The sequence below is a fragment of the Cervus canadensis genome, chromosome 3 (assembly GCF_019320065.1).
Source record: "Cervus canadensis isolate Bull #8, Minnesota chromosome 3, ASM1932006v1, whole genome shotgun sequence".
Classification (NCBI taxonomy): Eukaryota; Metazoa; Chordata; class Mammalia; order Artiodactyla; family Cervidae; genus Cervus; species Cervus canadensis.
In genome coordinates, this window is record NC_057388.1 from 91,128,671 (window position 1) to 91,150,148 (window position 21,478).

The 21,478-nt window shown below is 48.7% G+C and overlaps 1 protein-coding gene across 1 annotated transcript in view; it reads right to left on the bottom strand.

Annotated features, from left to right (window-relative positions):
• Positions 1–21,478, bottom strand: part of PLXNA4 (plexin A4) — a 471,238-nt gene that overhangs the window by 366,001 nt on the left and 83,759 nt on the right. The window contains exon 3 of the mRNA XM_043463742.1: positions 13,712–13,894. Coding sequence (XP_043319677.1) covers positions 13,712–13,894 — 183 coding nt within the window. The remainder of the gene's footprint in view (positions 1–13,711; positions 13,895–21,478) is intronic.

Genomic DNA, 21,478 nt, shown 5'->3' on the forward strand with positions numbered 1-21,478 from the left:
TTTCATTTTCAAGCTACTCCCCATCAAAGCATCTTAAAGCATTTGTGTACTCTCGCTCACATATTTGCACCTTTTGGGGGGAGAAATAGGGACAAAGAAAGATGACTTCTTACAAGAAAAGGAATGGAGAGAGAGTTTTGTTTTAGCATCCTTTCTCGCATCTACCCATGATGCCCTGAGCCTCTCTCTCTCTGTGTCCCCTCACCCGACCCAGCTATACCCCTCTGATCTTGCTGCCATCAAAGAAAGAGTCCAGACAAAAACAAAGGTCAAACGAGGCGCAAAGTTCCCCTTTCTCCTGTCCCCAGACCCCAGTCCCTCAAAAACAATCAAATTTAAAGCAGAGAGATTAAATTATCACTAAGTTAATTATGGGAATCACACTTAGGCTGGCTGCCGGGAAGCGAGGTCAGCAGGCAAGAGGCATTAAAATTAAAGGCAGATGCATGAAGCACTTAAAAAAGCAACTAGGAGACTCATTACCCCCCCATCCACCCACCCACGAGGGAGCAAGACACCACTCTGATGTTTGAGGCGCTGTCCATCTGGGCAATAGTCAGAGCATTTGACAGCTAAATAGCTGCACTCTGTCATCATCTCAAAGCCAAAGTGGGCGAGTCAGAGGTAAACTGATTAGATGGTGTGCTGCTAATTTCCCAGAGAGAATGCGAGGGAGTGGGCTCAGTCCAAGAGGGCAGAGCACAGGAGGACCTGCCCCAGGCTTGAGTGCAAAGAGAAGGGTCTAGAATCTAAAATATGGCACAAATGAGCCAATCTTCAATGCAGAAACAGAATCACAGATGTAGAGAACAGACACGTGATTGCCAAGGGGGAGGAGGGGAGGAAGAGGTAAGGACTGGGAGTTTGGGGTTAGTAGATGCAAACGATTACATTAGAATGGATAAACAACAAGGTCCTACTGTATAGCATGGGGAATTATATCCAATCCCCTGGGACTGATCATAATGAAAAAGAATCTGAGAAAAAGAATGCATATATGTGTGTAGCTGAGCCACTTTGCTCTAGAGCAGAAATTATTTCAACATTGTAAATCTACTATACTTCAATTTTTTTTTTTAAAGAGACGGGTCTGGCTCCTAAGTGTGCATGCACGGGTACACATCAGCATGCATGAGTGCACACAGGTATCTATGGAATTCGGTACATGTGCATGTTTATGACATGAATGTGTGCGGCAGAGGGTCCACAGTCACGCATATGTGGTGTATCTCGTATCCACCTGAAAATCGAAGGTGAAGAGCTTATAAAGGACCAGAGGGCTTCTTCTAGCACATCTGCAACAGGGCAACTCCCTATAAGCTTTCTTTGATTTCCAAGATCCACCAGGTGGCTGCCACTAACTCAGCCATGAAAATACATATCATTTAAGTATTCCATGTGCCATCCAGTTATGGATGTTCAAGGACTCCTCAGGCATCGTCAATATGATGTAAGTTTAAGACATGTCAGCCAAAATATTGGCTATCCACAGAATGAGTTGGAAGGCTGAAAAAAATTAGTGTTTTTCAAACCAGGCTGCAGGATTGCTTCCTCCATGCAGGATTCCAGCTCTGCCCTTCTGCCTTTTCCAAAGAGGAGGAGATGGTGGGGAAGCCTGACAGGTAACCTGGCCCTGAGTCAGTAGCCAGCTTTGGAACTAGAATTCCCAAATTAGGTTCCTTGCCTGGAGGATGAATTTCAAGGGCCAGTGGTCCTGACTGTGTCCAGAGTGAATTTTTTAGAATTCATAGTCAAAAGAGAAGAGGACGGAGGGGAGATGGGGGAATCTGTGGATGTGTGGAGTAAATTACATGGGGAAAATTAATTTGGAAGATTCCATTTAATTGTAGTTATGAGAAATGATTTAATGAATTTGGATAATTTAGTTATTCCAAGAAACATCCACTGAGCACAGTCTAATCTTTGTATTTAAGTAGAAAAGTACCCTCACTCTTAAGGAAAACTGGATGCAGGGAAATACAAACAATTACAGCCCTCACTAATGGAAGGGACTGAGTGATTCTGATTTCAGTTTCAGAAGAAAAAGCAAATCACAGGAAAACAAGCTGATAGAGCATTTTATTTTTAAAAATCTCCAACGCTATTTCTGAACTCGATGACATAAAATCAGCCACAGCCTATATTTTTCATACATCTTCTCCAATATTAAGTAAGAAGATAACCATGTGCTCTTTAATTCAAGAAACACCTAGCATATTACAGATAGGTCAGGTAGATATGTCTTGACTCAAGGTGATGTTCACAATAATAATCCTTAAAGTAAACTGCATTATTGACAGAATATTCTCTGTTCCTCCCTCCAGGAACATATATGCGCCTGGCCTCTTCCTGTAGTGAGAGAATAGTCTCCACACCATTCCCTTTGGTTTAGCCAATAAAATGTGAGGGGCAGTGACATGTGCCACTTCCAAGCCACAATATTAACATTTGAGAGGGATTTGGGCATGTCTTCAGCCTCTGTCCGAAAGAAGTGAACAGGGCATAGCTGCAGCCAAACCAGGGAGCACATGAACATGAGCTGGAAACAAGTTTACGCTGCTGCGGTAGTCACTTAAATTGGGGGTTATTTGTTACTGTGACATAACTTAGCCTAAACTAGCTGATACATACACACAAACACAGACACACACACACAGATCCTATAAGACCCTAAGCCCCAAGAGTCAATCTTCAAATACATTTTTTATTTAGCGTTTCAGGAAAGCACTGTGCTGGACACCCACATCTAACTGGGAAAGGTTTAGACATGCTGGGGGAGAAGTTTAGAAGTCTGATCCAGAAGTAAAAAAAAAAAAAAGAAAAGAAAACTACCTTTTAATGAACCAATTCCTCTTGGGAAAAATCCTAAGATTTTGAAACTATTGCCTATGATTTCTGGGTCATCAAACTGTGACTGAATAAAAACTGAACTTAGTAAAATAAATATATTCAGAGGCTATTAATTTTAGGAAAGCATTCTTCAGTTTAGAAGATTCATTGGTTCCTTTGATGAACTCCTATCTCTTAAGCCCATGATCTTTCCATCGGGTGAAGAGGCCCACAGCCTCGCTGAGGCCATGAAGCAGTCAGTCAAGGTGCCCTTGACCCTGCCCAGCTCACGGAGGAGACCAGCTCCCCAGCTGCCACAGGGGCACTTAAGGCCAACATTGTGGTTCAGGTCCATACGAGGCCTCAGATGATCCTGCCTGATAAAACTTCATGGGATTTAAGAAAGATGGATTCTGTGAGTGATATTTAAAATGTAATTTCCTCTCCCAAGCCTGGTATATCTGGGGGAAGGCCCAGAAGAGCTTTAATCATAAAGATTAAATAAGACATTCTTATTGTATGCTCATCTAAAGCATTTAAAATATGGCTTTAGGTACATACAACTTTTCAAAAAGCTGGTGCCTCTATCATGAGAAATCGCTGTAACGGGATTCTGTTTCTGGTAGAAAAGCATGGATAAATGCTATGCTCTTTTGGGGCAGGTAGGACGAAATAGAGAGAATTGAATGATCACAGCGGGGAAGGCTGGCAAGTTAGCAGAAGGACCAAGGTAGAGAATTCATCCACTTACAGATCTTTAAGAATGAATCAAAGGTATCTAACCATCTTCACTGTTATCAGAAACCACAAAGCGTGTAAGATACCCATGTGATTATAGGTATAATCCTGCCTGAAGCAACATTTGGCATCTGGGATTCCTGCTGGGAAGACCTGAGAAGCATCAGGATTTGATGTGACTTGTGGATGCAGTGATGAGAGTGGGTCATAAGCCGGTCTCAGCATCGTTCTGGCCCCTCAAGTCCAACCAGCCACTGAGGACACACCCAAGTTCAGCTCCTTCACCCCCAGCGCACTCTCAGTCTGGTGGGAGATATGAGTAGTTAAGCAGAAGTGAAGTGAAGTGAAGTCACTCAGTCATGTCTGACTCTTTTGGACTCCACAGACTGTAGCCTACCAGGCTACTCAGTCCATGGGATTTTCCAGGCAAGAGTACTGGAGTGGGTTGCCATTTCCTTCTCCAGGGGATCTTCCCGACCCAGGGATCGAACCCAGGTCTCCCACATTGTGGGCAGACACTTTACCACCTGAGCTACCAGGGAAGCCACAGTTAAGCAGAAAGACAATCCAACTCCCTGGCGAGAGTCTCTTCCTATATGTCTTCCCTTCCACCCTTTTGGCTCCCAAGACCTCTGGAGCCTTCGGGGTGGGGGATGGTGAGGGAGGAACCTTCTGGAAGGGGGCTCAAAGCAGAAAAACTGGGTTGAGGGGAGGCACTGGGGATGCCAGAGAGTGGCCCCAAGGAAGAGAGACCCAGTGGAGGGGGGAGGACCCCTGAGCCAACACTCACTGCTCAAGGACCCACTCTTTGGCCCACTTTTCCTAATGAGACTCACAGAGGCACCAACAGGGCAAAGCAGGTCAAGTGAGTCAACCATCCAATCACAATGTCCCTCAAGCCACTAAATCTATGAAGAAATTGTGGATCCAGAGCTGCCTCAGGACTTACTACCCCACTGTCATCCTGGGTAATCAGTCAAGATAACATCTGCGAATGGATTTCCCCTAGGTAAAGTGTACAAGTCACACAACAAGAAGAAGCAGAGGACAAGAGCTGAGAGAGCAAACGTGGGGCGAGCAGGTCCAGGCCAGAGAAAAGCCCCGAGGCTTGGGTGGACGGGACCAGCATTGAGGAGGAAAAAGAAGGCTGGATGGACCAGTGGACATAGACGCTACAATGACCATGGGGTCTAAAGAGACGGTATAATTAGGTCCTCAGTTGCAGGGGGCTTGCCAAGAACTTATGGGATATGAGCCAGTCACAGGGACCTTGGTTGACCAAAAACAGGAAAAGTAATCAAGAACCCCTGAGCACAGTCCCAGGGGCTGCTGGGAGACAGAATTCTAGTGAGAACCCCCAAGACAAACACCCCAAGTGAGTCCTGGGTGGAGTCAGCGGTAAGTGGAAAAGCAGAGCTTGTTTCCCAGAAAGCCTCCGGCCCCTCCTCAGGACCACCGCCCACTCTGTTGCGCAATGCGCTCCAGCGTAATTGCCCCTCAAGAGGGAGGCTGTTCTTGGAGGGAGGTTTGCGATGTGAGAGCTGCTGCGGAGGTGGGACCCCACCATTTCTCAGGTGGGAGCCCCTTCCTTGGTATTTCAATTTAGCTGGGATCCTGGAGACTCATAACGTGAGGGGCCAGGCAGCATGCAGGGCCGAAGGGCTGAGCTGGGGGGCCTGTGTCCTCAGAGAGGCTGAACCTCTGACATGCAGGTGGGTGACAGGCAGTGGGGGTCACAGAAGCTTGGACAAGAAGATATATAGGTTTTCAAGTAGAAGAGTAAGAGAACTGGAGCTGTTTTAGATAGATGAGTCTGGCACAATCTACAGGAAATTAAAGCAGGGAGCGCCTTGAGATGGGGAATTCAGTTACAAACATCCACACTTGACCACTGGGGCCCTGAGCCAGGGCAGAGACAGAGGGAAGAAAAGGAAAGTAGGAAGATTCTGGCCAACAGGTATGCTGGCCAGATGCAGGAGGTAAGATTTACCCGCAAGCTGAGAGCGTAGCCACAGGTGGAGTCCATGACTTGCCCGTATCAGTGAGGGCAGATCTTAGATCAAATCATGCACCCTCCAGTGAGTTACTCAATCCCTTTCCTCCTGTGTAGAAGGGAGGTTGTAGTCTTTACCCGAAAGGAAAGGCTGAGGATGCCATGAGATGATCAATGTACACAACACAAGGGAAACACCTAGAACAGTGCCTGGTGCCTATGAGGTGTTCAAAGCACGGTAGTCCCCTTCCCATCCTCTTTCCTGCCAGGTGCAATCCACAGGAAAATGACACTTCCTAAAAGCTAGGTCAAAGATGAGCACACGTCCTTCTACTCTACCATCTTGTGGCTTCCCTCACGGTTCAGTTGGTAAAGAATCCGCCTATGATGCGGGAGACCCGGGTTTGATCCCTGGGTGGGGAAGATCCCCTGGAGGAAGGCATGGCAACCCACTCCCATATCCTTGCCTGGAGAATCCTCAGGGACAGAGGAACCTGGGGGGTCTATAGTCCATTGAGTCACAAAGAGTCAGACATGACTGAGCGACTTTCACTTTGCCTCACTTCACTTTAAAAGCTAGGTGATCCCCCAAAGAGGCCAGAGTCATGGGGCATGGATTCTCCATGGAATCAGAGCTCTCATCAGTTACTGACATGAAAGGTAAATCTCACATCTACCATCACAAATTACTACCCTTTCCCTAAGATGAACTGAATCCCCAAGGGCACCTTCCCAAGCTCCCAGACTACACACTCAAGATGATGTGGTGCCCTCTGGCCCTGTGAGTATAGCAGGCCACTTTGTCCCTTCTGGTTCATCCTTTGGGTTCTCTACTATGTCAATCAAAGGCTCTAGGAGCCCAAAGTCAGGATTCAGTGCTGGTGCCATGATGGTTCCTGAGTAAGGCTGTGCTTCTTCCTACACCACTAAAAGTCAACTTGAACTTTAAAAGCACTGGTTCGGGTGTCCTTGATGGCTTAGAAACAAAGCCATCATGTGGCAGGCAGCCTCTAAAGTGACCTTAATGACCCCTGCCTCCTTATCCATACCGTTGTGGAAGCCCCTCCCCTGAGTGTAGGCTGGATCTTGTGACCGGCTTCTAAGAACAGGATGCCACAAAAGTCATTTCTGAAGTTAGGATTCAGAAAATCGGGCTCTCCTCATGCTCGCCGCCTCTTGTTGGCTCCCTCTCTCAGCTGCCGTGTTGTGTGAGTGGCCATCATGGGGAGGCCCCCGTGGCCAGGGGCTGAGGTCTCCAGGGAGGACCTGAGGCCTCACACTGCCAAGTGCATTATCTTAGAAGAGGATCCTCCCCCACTCCAGCTTTGAGCCTGGAGATGATGGATGCTCCAGATAACACTTTGATTATAGTCCTCTGAGCCAGTGGACTTAGCTAAGCCAGACCTGGATTCCTGACTCTGTGAGATAAATTTTTTAAGCCTCTGTGTTGGGGTCATTTGTTACACAGCAGTCCATAATCAACACATCTGTGTCCCCTGGGGGCAGGATAGAAGTCACAGAGTGAATGTGGGAAATGTGAGGAGTTATTTTAGAAGTCACCAGGAATGCCTCTATGAGAAACCAAAGCTGCTGGAAGAAGCACCATGACACCACCAGGAAGCAAGTCCAGTGGCCACATTCATGGGAAGCCACTCGAGAACAAGTAGGAACTATAAACAGACCCCGCCCCCCAATCAGAGCTTCCACTGGCGTACTCTGAGTCAATCTGGCTACCACTGCCTTCCCCATCCCTGGTCCTATCCTGGCTTGGAGCCTCCACCAGGATCACCACCCAGATTCTATCCTCTTCCCGTCCAAAATTGATCAGCTACGAGCCCAGCAGTGAGGAGACCATTGACAGCTAGGTGCCCCACCTCCTCCTCTTGCCTCCTGCCTCCTCCCTCTTCCTCTGGTACATCATGCCTTTCATCCTCTCCCATCTTTGTTGTCTTGGTTACATGGCCAGACTCCTGATATGCTGCTAGTTTTCATTTTAATGATATGTTCTTGTAAAGCACAATATTTTACTTCAATTGCATGTGTCACTGGATAAATTCCTCTGGCGTGCCTGGCATTTGAGCACCAGCTGACTGAGCACGCTCTATGATTTGGGGTGTTTCTGCAGCACTTTCTTTAATTTTAATGTCTGTGCTTTAATTTATGATCAGGATCATTCTACACAAATGTATATATATATACACACACACACATATGATTCAAAAAAAATGGCACACATGTATCAATAAATCTTGAATTGGCAAAGCTCATTTGAAATCATCTCCTTAACTCATGTGCACTAGCAATGATCATTTGGAAAATAGAATGACAAATGTTTCCAGGGTAGTATTTTCTGGGGATCTCAAAGTGTATTTCAAGAGGACACCAGGAGGAGAACAAGTCTAAGCCCCAGCTCTTGGGGTCCAGCTGCCTTGAGAGGGGCTGCAGCAGACGCACCATTGAGAGGACACCACTCTAACGCCACTTGGGTCAGCACTGGTGACCACTTGGGATCCCCGCCAGAGACCCGCAGGACAGGGGGTGAGCCTCAGGGCTGAGTAGTGAAAAGTAGGGAATGATAAGAAAATAGCATGAGTGGGAACACATTTACACAAAAAGGATGGCTAAGATCTACACGGGCCTAATACTTGCAAAACCGGGGGTGGGAAATGCAAAAACAGCACGACAAAAATAACAACAATGACAACAAAAAGCCAACAACTTTAATGCACTTTTCTCATTACGGAAATTGTCTGGCATTGATTCTTCAATATTTCTTATTCCCTTCCTCTTGAGTGACTACCCACAAGCAAAGTGGCCAGCCTCTCTGGTTTGAAAAACTCCTAACAGGGGATGAGATGGTTGGATGGCATCACTGACTCAATGGACGTGAGCTTAAGCAAACTCTGGGAGATGGTGAAGGACAGGGAAGCCAGCGTGCTGCAGTCCATGGGGTCGCAAAGAGTTGGACACGACTGAGCGACTGAATGACAACAACAGCATAACAGAGGGAACTGACCAAACCTTATATCTGGTACACTCAGCTTCCGCTCTGATCGCAGGGCAAGCTAGTTTTAACTGTATCGCCACTGAATTTCGTGATGCCTCCAGCCATCTAGAGAGCTTTCCCTGACATGAATTTCTTTTTAGTTAATTTATTGTTATTATTACTTTTGTTATTGTTATTGTTTTTATTTTGCTATTTGTTATTTTGTTATTGTTATTGTTATTAGTTATTATCAACTGAGTTATTGATAAATTTCCAGGCATCTATTAAAGAGTTCTCAGATACACTGAGGAAGTTGCAAGGCAGGGGCTGCACATCTCTGATCCAGCGTTGCCGTGTGACCCGAGCACTGCAGAAACACGCACACACAGAGCATCTGTTTCAGGGAGCTTGTCCTCAGAACGACAGCCTCAGGCGAGTCTCCCCCCACCTCTACTAGCTGCCCTTCTGGATCCGTGTTCAGGGCCTATGGAACACAGGCGAATCAATGCCAAACAGGCTCAGACAGAAAAAGGCAAATACGTATGATATCACTTATGTGCGGAATCTAAAAAATCTGATACAAATGAATTTATATACGAAACAGACTCATAGACATAGAAGACAAATATACGGTTACCAAAGCGGAAAGAGAAGGAAGGATAAATTAGGAGTTTGGGATTAACGTATACACATTATTATATATGAAATAGATATAGATTACCAACAAGGACTCACTGTATAGCACAGGGAACTCTACTCAATATTTTGTAATAACTTGCAAGGGAAAAGAATTTGAAAAGAAAAGCTAGATATGTATAACTGAACCACTTTACTATACACCTGAAACTAACACAATATTATAAATCCACCACATGTCAATAAAATTAAAAGTAAAAAAAAAAAATGCAAACAGCCTCAAAAAAAAAAATTAGGAAGACTGAATTAAGCTGTATGACAATTCCCAAGAAGAATGGCTTGGTGTTCTCTACTCCTGTGACTCTCCAGGCTGACACACACCCACACCATAGAGACTGTATGTGTGTGCACGCATGCACACACACACACACACACACACACACATCCTACTACAAGCCAGCAGCAAGGCCGGCCAGGGTTCTGCTTACCCAACATTCTCCCAGTGTTCCGCCCCTTGGTGTATGCAGTTCAACCTAACAAAACACCCAGGAAAGATGCAATCACAAAATGAAAGGAGCAATCACACCTCAAGTGGAAGTTTATGATGTTCTGGTTCACAATGAACATTAGTCTCTCCCACTAATGTCAGGCAGTAATTCACTGCCGAACAGCAGCCATAAAATATGATCACTTAGTGGTAAAAACGCCAGAGACAGAGAAATTGGAGCTGGAATATTTAAGCAAAGAGATCTTGTCCTCTGAGGCAACACTGACCTCATTCCCCCAACTTGGGTCAAAGGTTTTCAGATTTATACAGACACCTTAAAGCAAACCGGAATGGTGCTGGCCTTAAGAATTTAACCTGTAGTTCAAACTATAACAGCCTGTAACTTATTCCTAAATTTCTAGGCACCTCCTGATGACTGGAGCATGTATGTGCCAATGCCAGCCGTAACACACACACACACACACACACACCAGAAAAAATAAAAGACATCCAAATTGGTACTTTCCTCACCTCCTTTCCCCCTGCCTCATGTGATGTGTGCACTAAAGGAGTAAAATTACGGTCATCAGAGACAAGGTTGCCAATGATGGGGACCCATACCTTTCAAACAAACTGGAAAGTCAGTAATTTTCAGGGCAGCCCATGGATAGCTGCTACAGTCTAGCTCCTGAACTCCTGAAACTCACAGCAAACTCCCTTACTCTTAGCAAACCCCCTAACCCCCTCCCGCCCAGCCTTCCCACCTTGAGTCCCTTGTCATATTGCAAAGAACTCTGCAAGGCCCTTGATTCACGCAGGAGATTATTACAGGGCTCAGAGAAGCCAGCTCTGTAATTACGGCAGCCGTATGATTTCTATTATCCTGAGCCCCCAGTTTCAGTAGCTCACAAAACTTCCCACTAAATCCTCCAGCAGCCCCACAGCTTTTCATGGCTGGGCCTCTGCCCAAAGAGTGAATGGGGTCCTGATAACCTTTGGGAAAAGCAGGACAGAGTTATGACAGGGGAAGGGGAGTGGTGCTCAGTGAGCCCGAGTGGTGGGAAATTCTATTGTTTAGAAAAAAATAAATAAATGGGCCAGTTTCGCTTTTTATTATTTCAAACAACAGACGCGGCGGCCCAGCTTTCCTTTCCCTATTCAGACTGTCCCCCAGGGCCGGCTGAGTCTGCAGGAGTGTAGCTGGGCTTCAGCAAAACTATTAAAAAGGCCCTCATTCTGAGCTCTCAGAGCAGAAAGTTTGGCTGCCCCCATGGCCTGGCTTTCCCCCAGGAGGGCCACTGGCTCATTCCCCGACACATGACTCTCTGGCCCTACTTCTCAAATGTTTATGCTTCACCAGTCCCACTACAGCTCTGGAAATTAAATGTAATGTCCCAAGTGATTGAAATAGAACCTCGCCCCCAGCCCCTGCTCCAAAGTAAAAGATGAGAAATGCCAGTCCACGGTTTATAAAGCCCTAAAGCCCCTGGTCAGGTGTGGCCTGTCATGGCCAGCCTGGCTGACCTCGGGGGACACTTCAAGGTAAGGCTCTGCCCACAGCCTATCCCACAATGGATGTCTGTGTGCACTTGGCCTGCCTGGGGTCCTGGAGGTGTCCTCAGCCCCTACTCACAGAGATGGGCCTCACTCTGACCCCCAGTCAAGGGACCGGCTTCTACAGGTGAGAGAGTCAGCCCCCATCAGCCTCCAACAACCCTCTGACCAAGAGCACACATTTATTTGCAAGTCAACCGACTTAGGTTTACGATGCAGCCATGGCCAGGAAACATCTTTTTTTTTTCCCCCAAGAGAAAATAACTTCTGTTCTGTTATGTGTAGTGAATTCTCAATGTTTATGTCATGGACACCATATACCCACCAGCTCAGACAATAGCAAAAAAAAAAAAAAATTCTTCTATAGGGTCTACTTGGTCTGGCCAGCAAGTGAATAGATCCTCTGGCCCCTGGTAGGAAGTTGAGGGGGTGGGAACCTTCCAGAACATTGAAGGAAGTCACCTCTCCCTTCCACTGAGATGGGCAAGACCTAAAGCACTCCCAGTTCCTTTGCTTACTTATTTACCCTCAACAGTGCTTACTTAGCCATCAGAGCAAGCAAAGCAGGTCAACAGACATTTCACTGTGTGACTTGTATATGGGAATGACTTCGGTATTTAGACTTTGGTATTTGGTATTCAGTATTTGCCGGCAAAGCGAACTCGTTGAATCCTCATGAAGAATGAAGTCACCTGAGCAACCAACAGAAACATCTTTTCCCAAAGTCCTTGCTCTAAAGTTCATGGACCCCCCCCACCTCCCGCCGCCCTTGGCTTATACGGAGGCTTATCAGACACAATTTCAGCAAGTTTGGTTATCTGATTTCCCAGCTCACTGAAAGCTGGAAGCCGCAGCTCAGGGAGGAGGAAGGGTGCTGATGTGGACCAGGATTCCTGGCAGCATCTGGAAGTGATGAGTGACAAGGTGCCCTAGAGGAAGAGCCGCAAAGGCTGCAACAATCAGACACAACACGCCCGCACTTCCCAGCATCCTTCCTGGGCGTCCATGAGCCCAGTCCACCATGTGAGTAGTAATCACAACAAGAAGGCCAAGGCAGCAAGAAAATATTCAGTTGTGCTTAACATAGTCTTCTCAGAAAGGCAGGTGACTAGGAAACATCATTCTTCAAGCTGTAAGGACAAAGGTTAAATTAATCTATTCATTTGGCATAGAAGGCAGTACATTACAATGAGGTGGATGATCCCAGTGCGTGCTGGGTTGCCTGCATCACCCTTGCCACGTGCCATGGCATTTCACCAACATATGTTTTCTCTTCCAGCCGCTAGCCATTTAACTGCTCCACACACGTCCCCAACCCACACACACTCTGCTCCCTGCCTCTCCCCCTCCACACTCTCACCCTCCAGCCCCACCACCTGTTCCACAAAGATGCACAATCTGAAGAAAGAAAAACAATGGCTGGAATGGGCTGTCACACCATAGGACAGCTTAACAGGTACAATCTCGAGATTTGCAGAGAGCATTTCCCCTTGACCATCAAGCGTATACCCACAAACACAGCAAAGAGAAAAATAGGCATCAAAACTCGGCCTCAGGTAAGGCACTGCTGCTTCATCCATCTGAACCACACAATGTCCAGAAAATTCCAGGGTAGGCCTAATTAAAACAAGCAGGATCTCCGCACGGCATCATCAGTATTCCCCAGGAGAAAGACTCAAGAATGATTATCGGCCAACAGAAAATGGGACCTACCGCCTTGAGTTTTAGAAAGGCTTTTGATCCAAGCAAGAAGGGCACTCTGGGGGACCAGCGCCAACCCACTGAGATGCGAGCCCAGGCCAAGGCCGGTGACAGAGTAGTTCTGCATAGATGGGGACGTGAAACACGGCGGATGGGCCAAGGTCACCCAGTACCACTGAAGCCAGCAAGCTTCTGGAGAACGAGGAGGAAAGCTCATGTCCCGGATCACATGGTTCCACTCCACCTGAAGGCATTTCTGTGCTCTCACAGCATCCGTGGTTTCCTCGTCCCACGATCTGGCTCTTAGCCCCAGTAGCAATTCCCACGGGTACTATATACTTTCCTCCATCTGTTCCCTGAATGGATTCCAGATGGATGTACCAACCAGAAGGGCTGAAGAGGGAGGAACAGGCACATCCCTTGCCCCTGTCCATCCTCCCCAACCATCCACGCCTAATAAAGGTCTTGCCTTGGGGCATAAGCCCAAGTTGGACAGAGCACACCACTTAGACCAGAAGCCTGGAGACGCACACCTCTCAGGAACACACCAGCCCCAAGAGGTGGATCCACACACTCACCAGTGTGAGTCCCACAGCAATCCTCCGTGTGAAGGCAGAGAAGGGACAAGAGTACCACTGTCGACCTCAAAACAGCAACACACCTCCTTAGCACAAACCTGTATCACCAGCCAACCAGGCCCCGGGTAGCAAGAGAACGCAAGCCAACATCCATCCCGCTGGGGACAGGCTGTCCGCACAATCACCAAAATAACTACCCCTTGTCCTACCTTCTTCAGCTTGCCACTTTTGGTGCCCACGAAGGCCAGAGAGTGATTCTTGTAGACGTAAGCGATGACAGAAGTCATGCGGTCCCTGTCCTCCGTGAAGACGGGGATGCCACGCACCATCTCTGACACGCCCAGGGGGGCGTTCATATCCAGGCCACAGAAGTTGTCATCAATGGTTAAGAGCTGAAAAGGAAGAGGGAGAAGAATTAGAAGTGAACAGCAGGGTAATTTGCAGAGGTACTGAGTCAGGGAACTCTGGAGCTAGGAGAATCCTTAGAGGTGAATCATCTGGTATAAATCCCTGCTTTATCACATGAAAAACTCAGCTTCAGAGAAACTAGGTAGCCTGTGAACAGTCATCTAGGTAGGTTGCAGGACCATGGCAGAAAGTCACAGATCCCTGGAGTCTTCTTTCTACCACACTCTGCAACCTCTCTGCCCCACCTCCAACCACTCCAGGTACCATCTTGATAGCCCATCATCACAATGACTTGGGAAAACACTGGGCCACCACCCATGGGCATGGGACCCAGACATCCCTGCTAGGGAGTGAGAGGGGCGAGGGTTCCACATCTACACACTTAGTGTTGAGCAGACACACAGGTCAGGACTCAAAGGTGGGGAATGGAGAAATAGGAATGTTAATACACGTACGCCAACACCATGGCAGAGACATGTATGGACAATTGGTTGGGGAAAGGAGGAATGGGAGGACTGGAAAGTTTGTGGATGAATTCAGTCAGGGCACAGGTGCCTCCCTATGTCCCATCTCAGGCTCCTTCTTCTTTTACTGCATAGTGAAGAAGGGCAGCCCTGACATTGTCATACTTTCACCAGCATTTCCCAAAATGCCTTCCATGGAACACAAGTCCCACAAGATTTCCTACCATAAATGGGTTCCTTGGGCAAATGATTTTGGGCAATGTCCTGAAACCCAGTACATTCTAACATCATGTAAGATATTCCTAATTGTTACACACACAAAAAAGGTGTGAAAAGTCTTTTTAGGAAGAAATAGGTTTAAAATTCTCTCAGCATTTTTTCCAAACAATTTATTTCCTAAACCATTTTTCCATGGGAACACCTCTTAGCATCCCTTAAAGAGAACATTCCCTGGATTCCCAGGTACCCTGTGGGACACAGAGACCCAACTCTTGCTTATGACTCTGGGACAATTTCAGGAGTCAGGAACCAACAACTGAAGCCATTTCCCCACCCTACCCTACCCCCAGTGTTTTAGCTGAGTCTCTACCTGTTTTACTCCAGGCTCCCAGATCCCCATGTAAGCAGAGGGTCACAGCTAGGCAGTCCTCCCGGGGAGTGGCTAAGACCTTGACAGTGGTTGCTGAGGGGCCTCCAGTGCCCCCCACTGAGCAGCTTGCAGGTTGGCACAGACCTCCCTGAGGCTCTAAGATCCTACAATGGATTTCCCCCTTTTTCTCAGAAGAACTTTCTCTCCTGAGTCATTCCATCTCTCTGTGCTTTGATTTCCCACTCTATAAAGATGAAGCAAACAACCTCCGCTTTTTGATGGGCGTCCATAAAGCCTATAGAGCTCATGCCTGTAAAGGCCTTTGGACTTTTCAGAGAAAGCAGGGAAATAAAATACAAGGTGTCATTTTTTAAAGGCTCCAATCCAGCCAAAGGAAGAGGCTTCTGGAGAACCAGCAGGCAGGCTCTTGCCAGCAGAGCCGCATCAAAGTGGCCAACTCTGAGCTTTCCAGGGATGCAGGGGCCCTCAGCTCCCTCCCAGCAATGGGGGACAGGGGTGACAGGCAATGTCTGTGTGCCAAGCATCTTGACCTCCCTCTTATCGTGGTGGGGGCAGCCAGGGCAGGGAGGGAGCACATACAGCCATGTGCAGAGCAGACATCCACCCCACATCCTGCCTTTGGCCTCTCTTGCATCGTCCAATCCAACAGCCCAGACCAAACACAACCCCTATCTCGCTTAGTCATGTCCAACTCTTTGCGACCCCATGGACTGTAGCCCACCAGGCTCTCTGTCCATAGCAAGAATACTGGAATGGGTTGTCATTGCCTTCTCCAGGGGATCTTCCCGACCCAGGGATCAAACCCAGGTCTCCTGCATCACAGGTGGATTCTTTACTGTCTGAGCTACCAGGGAAGCCTTGACTACCTCCATTCCCTCCAAAAACAGCTCCAGGAGTCAAAGGCAGGAGGAAGCTTTCAAGGTCTAGTCTGACCTTTATGGTTCTTTCCTAAAATGAGGAACTGGGGATGGGAGAGACAGCTAGGGTGGAGAGTAGAAGAGATGGAGAGGAAACAGGAAGGAAGAAAGCCCAGATAAAGGACAGACAATGTCTTCTCCCTGGTGGACATAACCACGGTGACTGCCAAGCATTCAGAAGGTAGCTTAGGGATCTTCATGGCCTTGCACATTCCTGCCTCTGGTCCTGTCCTCACCCTGGACTTTCTCGGCCCTAAACTGCTGCTGGGATGTCTGCCATTAGCCAAAGGACCTCGCCACTACTACCATTTTCCAAGTAGATAAGGCTGAAGGACTGTCCACTCTCCACAAGGGGAAACTGAGGCAGGGAACAAGGCCGTCCATGTTTCCCACCGCACCTGGCACAAACACGCTGCCTTGACCTGATGAGGCTCAGGTTGTTCAGCCCCCAGGACTGCAATTCTGAGTTTTAAGTTACCAGATACCTTTCTTCTTCACTGGGCAGAAAATGAGGTGAAAATCAACTACCTACAAAAACCAAAGTGTACATTCAGCCAATGACTGCATTAAATCCTTGCTTGCTCAGAGGCAGAAAGTCAGGGACCCACGAATCTTTACCACGGCGGCATCTTGCACTGCGAAAGGCCCGGTGAGGAATGTTTTCACTGGGAGAGGGGAGTGAGAACAGCTCAGCCTAGTGTCCTGGCAGCCAGGACTCCACTGGTATCAGCTCAGGACAGCTCCCTATGAGACCCACGCAGGAGGCAGATCCGGGGCTCCTCGCCTAGACCTGCAGGTACGTCCCCAAATTGCTGACCTCATGGTATTGTCATCAGGCTCAAATGAAGCAAAGGCCACAGCTAACTGGGGCTCCTACCATGGCCCTAGGATTCCAGAGACAATGATGGCTTCCCACCCAGACTTCCCTGTGCCTTGGTTTCTCCCTCTGAGCGGGGTCCCAGGTGATGAAAGGGTGATGGAGATCCTGGACCAGGAGCAGCCTGGGTGTGCATGGATGCTGAGGTCCCCAGCTGTGGCATGGGGTGGGGGTGGGGTCTTACTCTTCACTTCCTCCAGCCGGGGTTGATAAGGGAAGGATTTTTAACAGCGATGGAGTGGGAGAAAACACAGGACTTGGGTTCACACGGCAGCTGAGCAGCTTCCCAAGCATACACCTTGGCACAGCCTCCTCCTGCCGCTCTCTGGGCCTACCATTCCTTGACAGTAAAATAGCAAGATGGGCTCGTCCTGAGACCCAGGTGACACAACGGGTGTGAAGGCACTGGCTAAACTGGAGAGCCCTTCAAGGTACAGTGTTTCTTCGGGTTCATTTTTCTGATGGAAATCCTTCTCAGAACAGCCTTGGGGGGATGGGGATGGTGCAGCAGGGAGTGGCCCTTGCATGCCTGCGGCCAGAGCATAGCTCTCTGAGGACACCACCCTCAGAGTCTGAGCCAAAGCATCAGAGTAATTGCAGCACGGGAGGAGAGGAGAGCAGAGGGAGGTCCCACAGGGCCTGCAGACCCCGAGGGGCTGGGGCGTAGGGAGCAGATGCCAGGGCCCCTGGAAGGGAAGGCTAATTGGTGAACACCTTCGACAAGCGAAGGCTGGAGCGGATTCCTGAGCACCCTGGGCAACAGGAGAGGAGAGTGTGTGCTCCTTCGGCCCTGGCCAAGCCCTCCCCTGGGCCCCATTAACAGTAAGATTAGAGCTAGAGCCAGAGGAGCCAGGAAGGGGCTGGTCTCCGTGGTAATCAGGAGCCGGGCACGCCTGCAGGCCCTCTCCCCTGCCATTCCACAAATACCCATGAATGAGCTCTGGCCACCGCTCCAGTGCTTATTCATTAGACAGAAGCTTCATTCTTACCAGGGAAAGAGATTAGGGTCTGCTGCATGGGAATGTATGCAGTGGGCACCTCTGTGAACAGACCCCAAAGCCTTGGACAGGGCCATAGCCTCTGAGATCCCTTCTGGCCCATGATGAAGATACCAGATCTGCTTTCCACAGATGTCCTCATGGGGTGCCTGACTTGTAAAGTGAGACTGGTGATCCACTGGATTCCAGGGGCTGGCCATGAGCTCAAGGATGGCACCAAGTTTTAGGCATGTTTGTACCCTTAGCTCTGTTCCCAGTTCTTAATAGGTTAAGACATATATATTAAATGGAAAATGCATGGATGAATTGATGGGCGACCAAATAAAGACCTGAGTCTCAAAACAGCTAACACGATTTTGGAACTAGAGCCAGAAAGCCTAGTTAGAATCCCAGCTCCACCACTTGGTGCTGTGTGACCTTGGGCAAGTTATTAAATTTCTCTGTGCCCCAGGTTTTCATGGGTAGTATAGGGATAATAATAGTAATAGCATTTACTTTCCAGTGCTGTGGAGAGGATTCAATAGCTAATTCATGAAGAACAATGTCTGGCACTGAGTAAGTGCTAGGAGAGTGTCAGGCTTCCCAGGTGGCTCAGTGGTAAAGAATCCACCTGCCAATGCAAGAGACCTGAGTTCGATTCCCGGGTTGAGAAGATCCCCTGGAGAAGGAAATGGCAACCCACTCCAGTATTCTTGCCTGGGAAATCCCATGGATAAAGGGGCCTGGTAAGCTACAGTCCATGGGGTCTCGAAAGAGCGGGATACATCTTAGCAACTAAACAGCAACAACTAACAAGACAGTGGTTAGCTCTAGTTACTGCTGGTCATCCTTGTGCGTGTGTGAAAGTCGCTCAGTCGTGTCCGACTATTTGTGACCACATGGACTATACAGTTCATGGAATTCTCCAAGCCAGAATACTAAGTGGGTAGCCTTTCCCTTCTCCAGGGGACCTTTACAACCCAGGGATTGAACCCAGGTCATCCATAGACAATTCAAATAATCTTTGTGAGTCTTAGCATCTTTGGGGAAATTCATGATACTTGTCCCAGAGAGGTGTGACCAAGATTAAAGGCACTAAGATTATCAAGATGAAAGAGCAAAGGTGGTTCTTCCTAAAGATCTATCAGGCCAATGAGGCTGAATAAAGGAGAAATAGTCTTAGGTCCAGAAGAGTTAGGGCTGGGTGTGTGTGTTAGTCCCTCAGTCATGTCCGACTCTGAGATCTGAGAGAATCTTGCCCGGAGAATCCCATGGACTGTAGCCCACGAAGCTCCTCTGTCCATGGAATTCTCCAGGCAAGAATACTGGAGTGGGGTGCCATTCCCTTCTTCAGGGGATCTTCCCAACCCAGGGATCAAACCAGGGTCTCCTGCATTGCAGGCAGATTCTTTACTGTCTGAGCAACCAGGGAAGCACTGGCTAGAGTTAGGGCTGCTCCTTAGGAATGCAAATTCTGGTCACCCCCACCCCAGATCTACTGGATCAGAAACTCTTGGAGCCGGGGCTCAGAGATCTGTATCCTAACCCCTTCCCAGATGATTTAGTGAGAAGCACCGTCCCAGGTCACCAGAGGGGTCTCTTCCTGGCTGAGGGTGCCACAGACTAGGCCCAGGAGAGAACACCATGTGACAAGCATAACCACGGGAGCAGGACCCGCTAGGCCTGGAGGCAGGGGGCCCCGTGGCAGCCTCCCTGAGCCGAGCAGCGGTGGCGGCGGTGGCGTGGGGAGCCAGAGCTGACACTCCGAATTACAATCTAATAGCTTACCGTGCTTACCTCGCACTCAGCGGCAAAGGTTACCGTGCAATTACGTGTCGCTACATACAAATGACAGAGCAGTTACGGTTACTTTACCAATTACAGGGAAATTGCTCCCACTCTGCAGAGAGACTGGCACTCTGAAAAGCTCTATCATCTCCACAGAAAGGGATTTTAAGTGCTGCCAGCATCCTTCCTGCTCAGTCTCCCCAGGATGCAAAGCAGAGCTGCAGAACAGCCACCCAAGGACCCCAGTGGTCTCTGCGGAGACCCTCTGAGAAGGCCTAAGAAAGGAGTAGACCTGGGAGACAGTGGGCATCACCCTCCAACCCCTGCCCCACCATCACCCTCATAACCTGGGCCAATCTATCCTGAAGACCTCCGGTGATGAGGCCTTGGGTGGGGACCTGATTCTGAAATCACTCTTCATCCTGGCTAGCATGGCCCCCGGCCTGGTTCCAGATGCATGCTTCTTACCGGGTGGAGCTGTTTTAGCCCCACACTTAGTCACCCTACCTTTGCAGAAACCCCAGGTGGAGTCCTTATTATGGAAAGATCAGAACTAGACCAGAGCTCAGTGGTCCAAAAGCAGTGCTAATGAGATAAAGATCACCAGGTCCATGCCCCTGTGGGCCAATTAGCTCAGCTCTGGGACCTGGTCTCTTCCATAGCCATAGGCTGCCCCTTTCACCCCAGACATCCACTGTTTACAAATATCCCAGACTGATCCAAAGAAGGCTGACCAGGTGAGCTTGCGGAGATGGGCGAATCCTTCATCTGGGGATACAGCTGCCAACTACTCTGAGCTGGCAGCCGCCGTCTCTGAACCCAGGAAGGAAAAATACAAGGTCAGACCTGGTCCTCCCATTGCTCATGGTAGCTCCTGGCCCAGGAGAGAGAGGAATCCTTCCATCTGGGAGCAAACTGGTTCTCCAGCTCTCTCTGAAGGCAAAAGTAGCATCCGGCTTCAAGCCGCCTAGGCCTGAGCACTCCACACCCACCCTCAAAGCTTCCCCATTATGGGGAAGAAGGCGTCAGAGACCTTCCCAAGCTCACCCACTGTGGGGCCTCCAGTTGGGCCTTTTTCCATCCAACTTTTGGTCTCTTAGGCTACTGGAACTCTCTGTTTCCACTAGAGGACACTGAGGCACTAAATGAAGACAACAGGATTTACTGTTCCTCACCGATTACTTTGCTTAAGAATGTTTAGGAAGATCTACTAGGCACCAAGCAGCAAGTGAGGACCTAACAATAGAAAGATGGCTTGGAGGACCTGCAGATCAGGTCCATGACTAGACAAGGCCACGTATGCCCAGCTTTAGGTGTGCACCAGGGCTGGAGGGACAGAGAGTGGGCCCATGACTGCTGAGGGGGGCAGTAAGGTTTCAAGGAAGAGGCGACATTGGGGGTCAATTGTGGGTTCTCCATCCAGGACAGGGCACTGTCATGCTTTCACACACTGTGCAATTTCAGAGGAAAATGACCCCAGGGCTTAGAACTGAACAGCCCCATTTTACAGAAGAGATAAGTAGAGGCTTAGAGAGTGAAATGACCTCTCGTGTTCTATCAAGCTACTAAGAAATAGATACCAGAACCCTAAATTCCCAGTCCGGAGGGGGAAAATAGTGGTATTACATAGAGGCTTCCTCTAGGGGGCTGGAGGGTGGCCCCAAAGGGAGGAGGATCAGGGAACTGGTCTCTCAACATGTCAGGATGAGAGAGGCTGCTGGAGGGGCAGGCCCGACTCTTTTTTGCTACCATCCAGGAAAAGCCTTCTCCCTTTCTGTGATCTCTGGTAGGAACCGACCCTCCTGTCTGGAGGAGGCCCTTGGCCAGTCATCAGAGTGGGCTTCCTCCTTTCCTGGGCCAACCTGTCCCTAAGGAGAGGGAAAGCTGAAGTTTAGAAAAGAAACACAAGTTAGGAGAAAAAGAGGTGCCTATTGA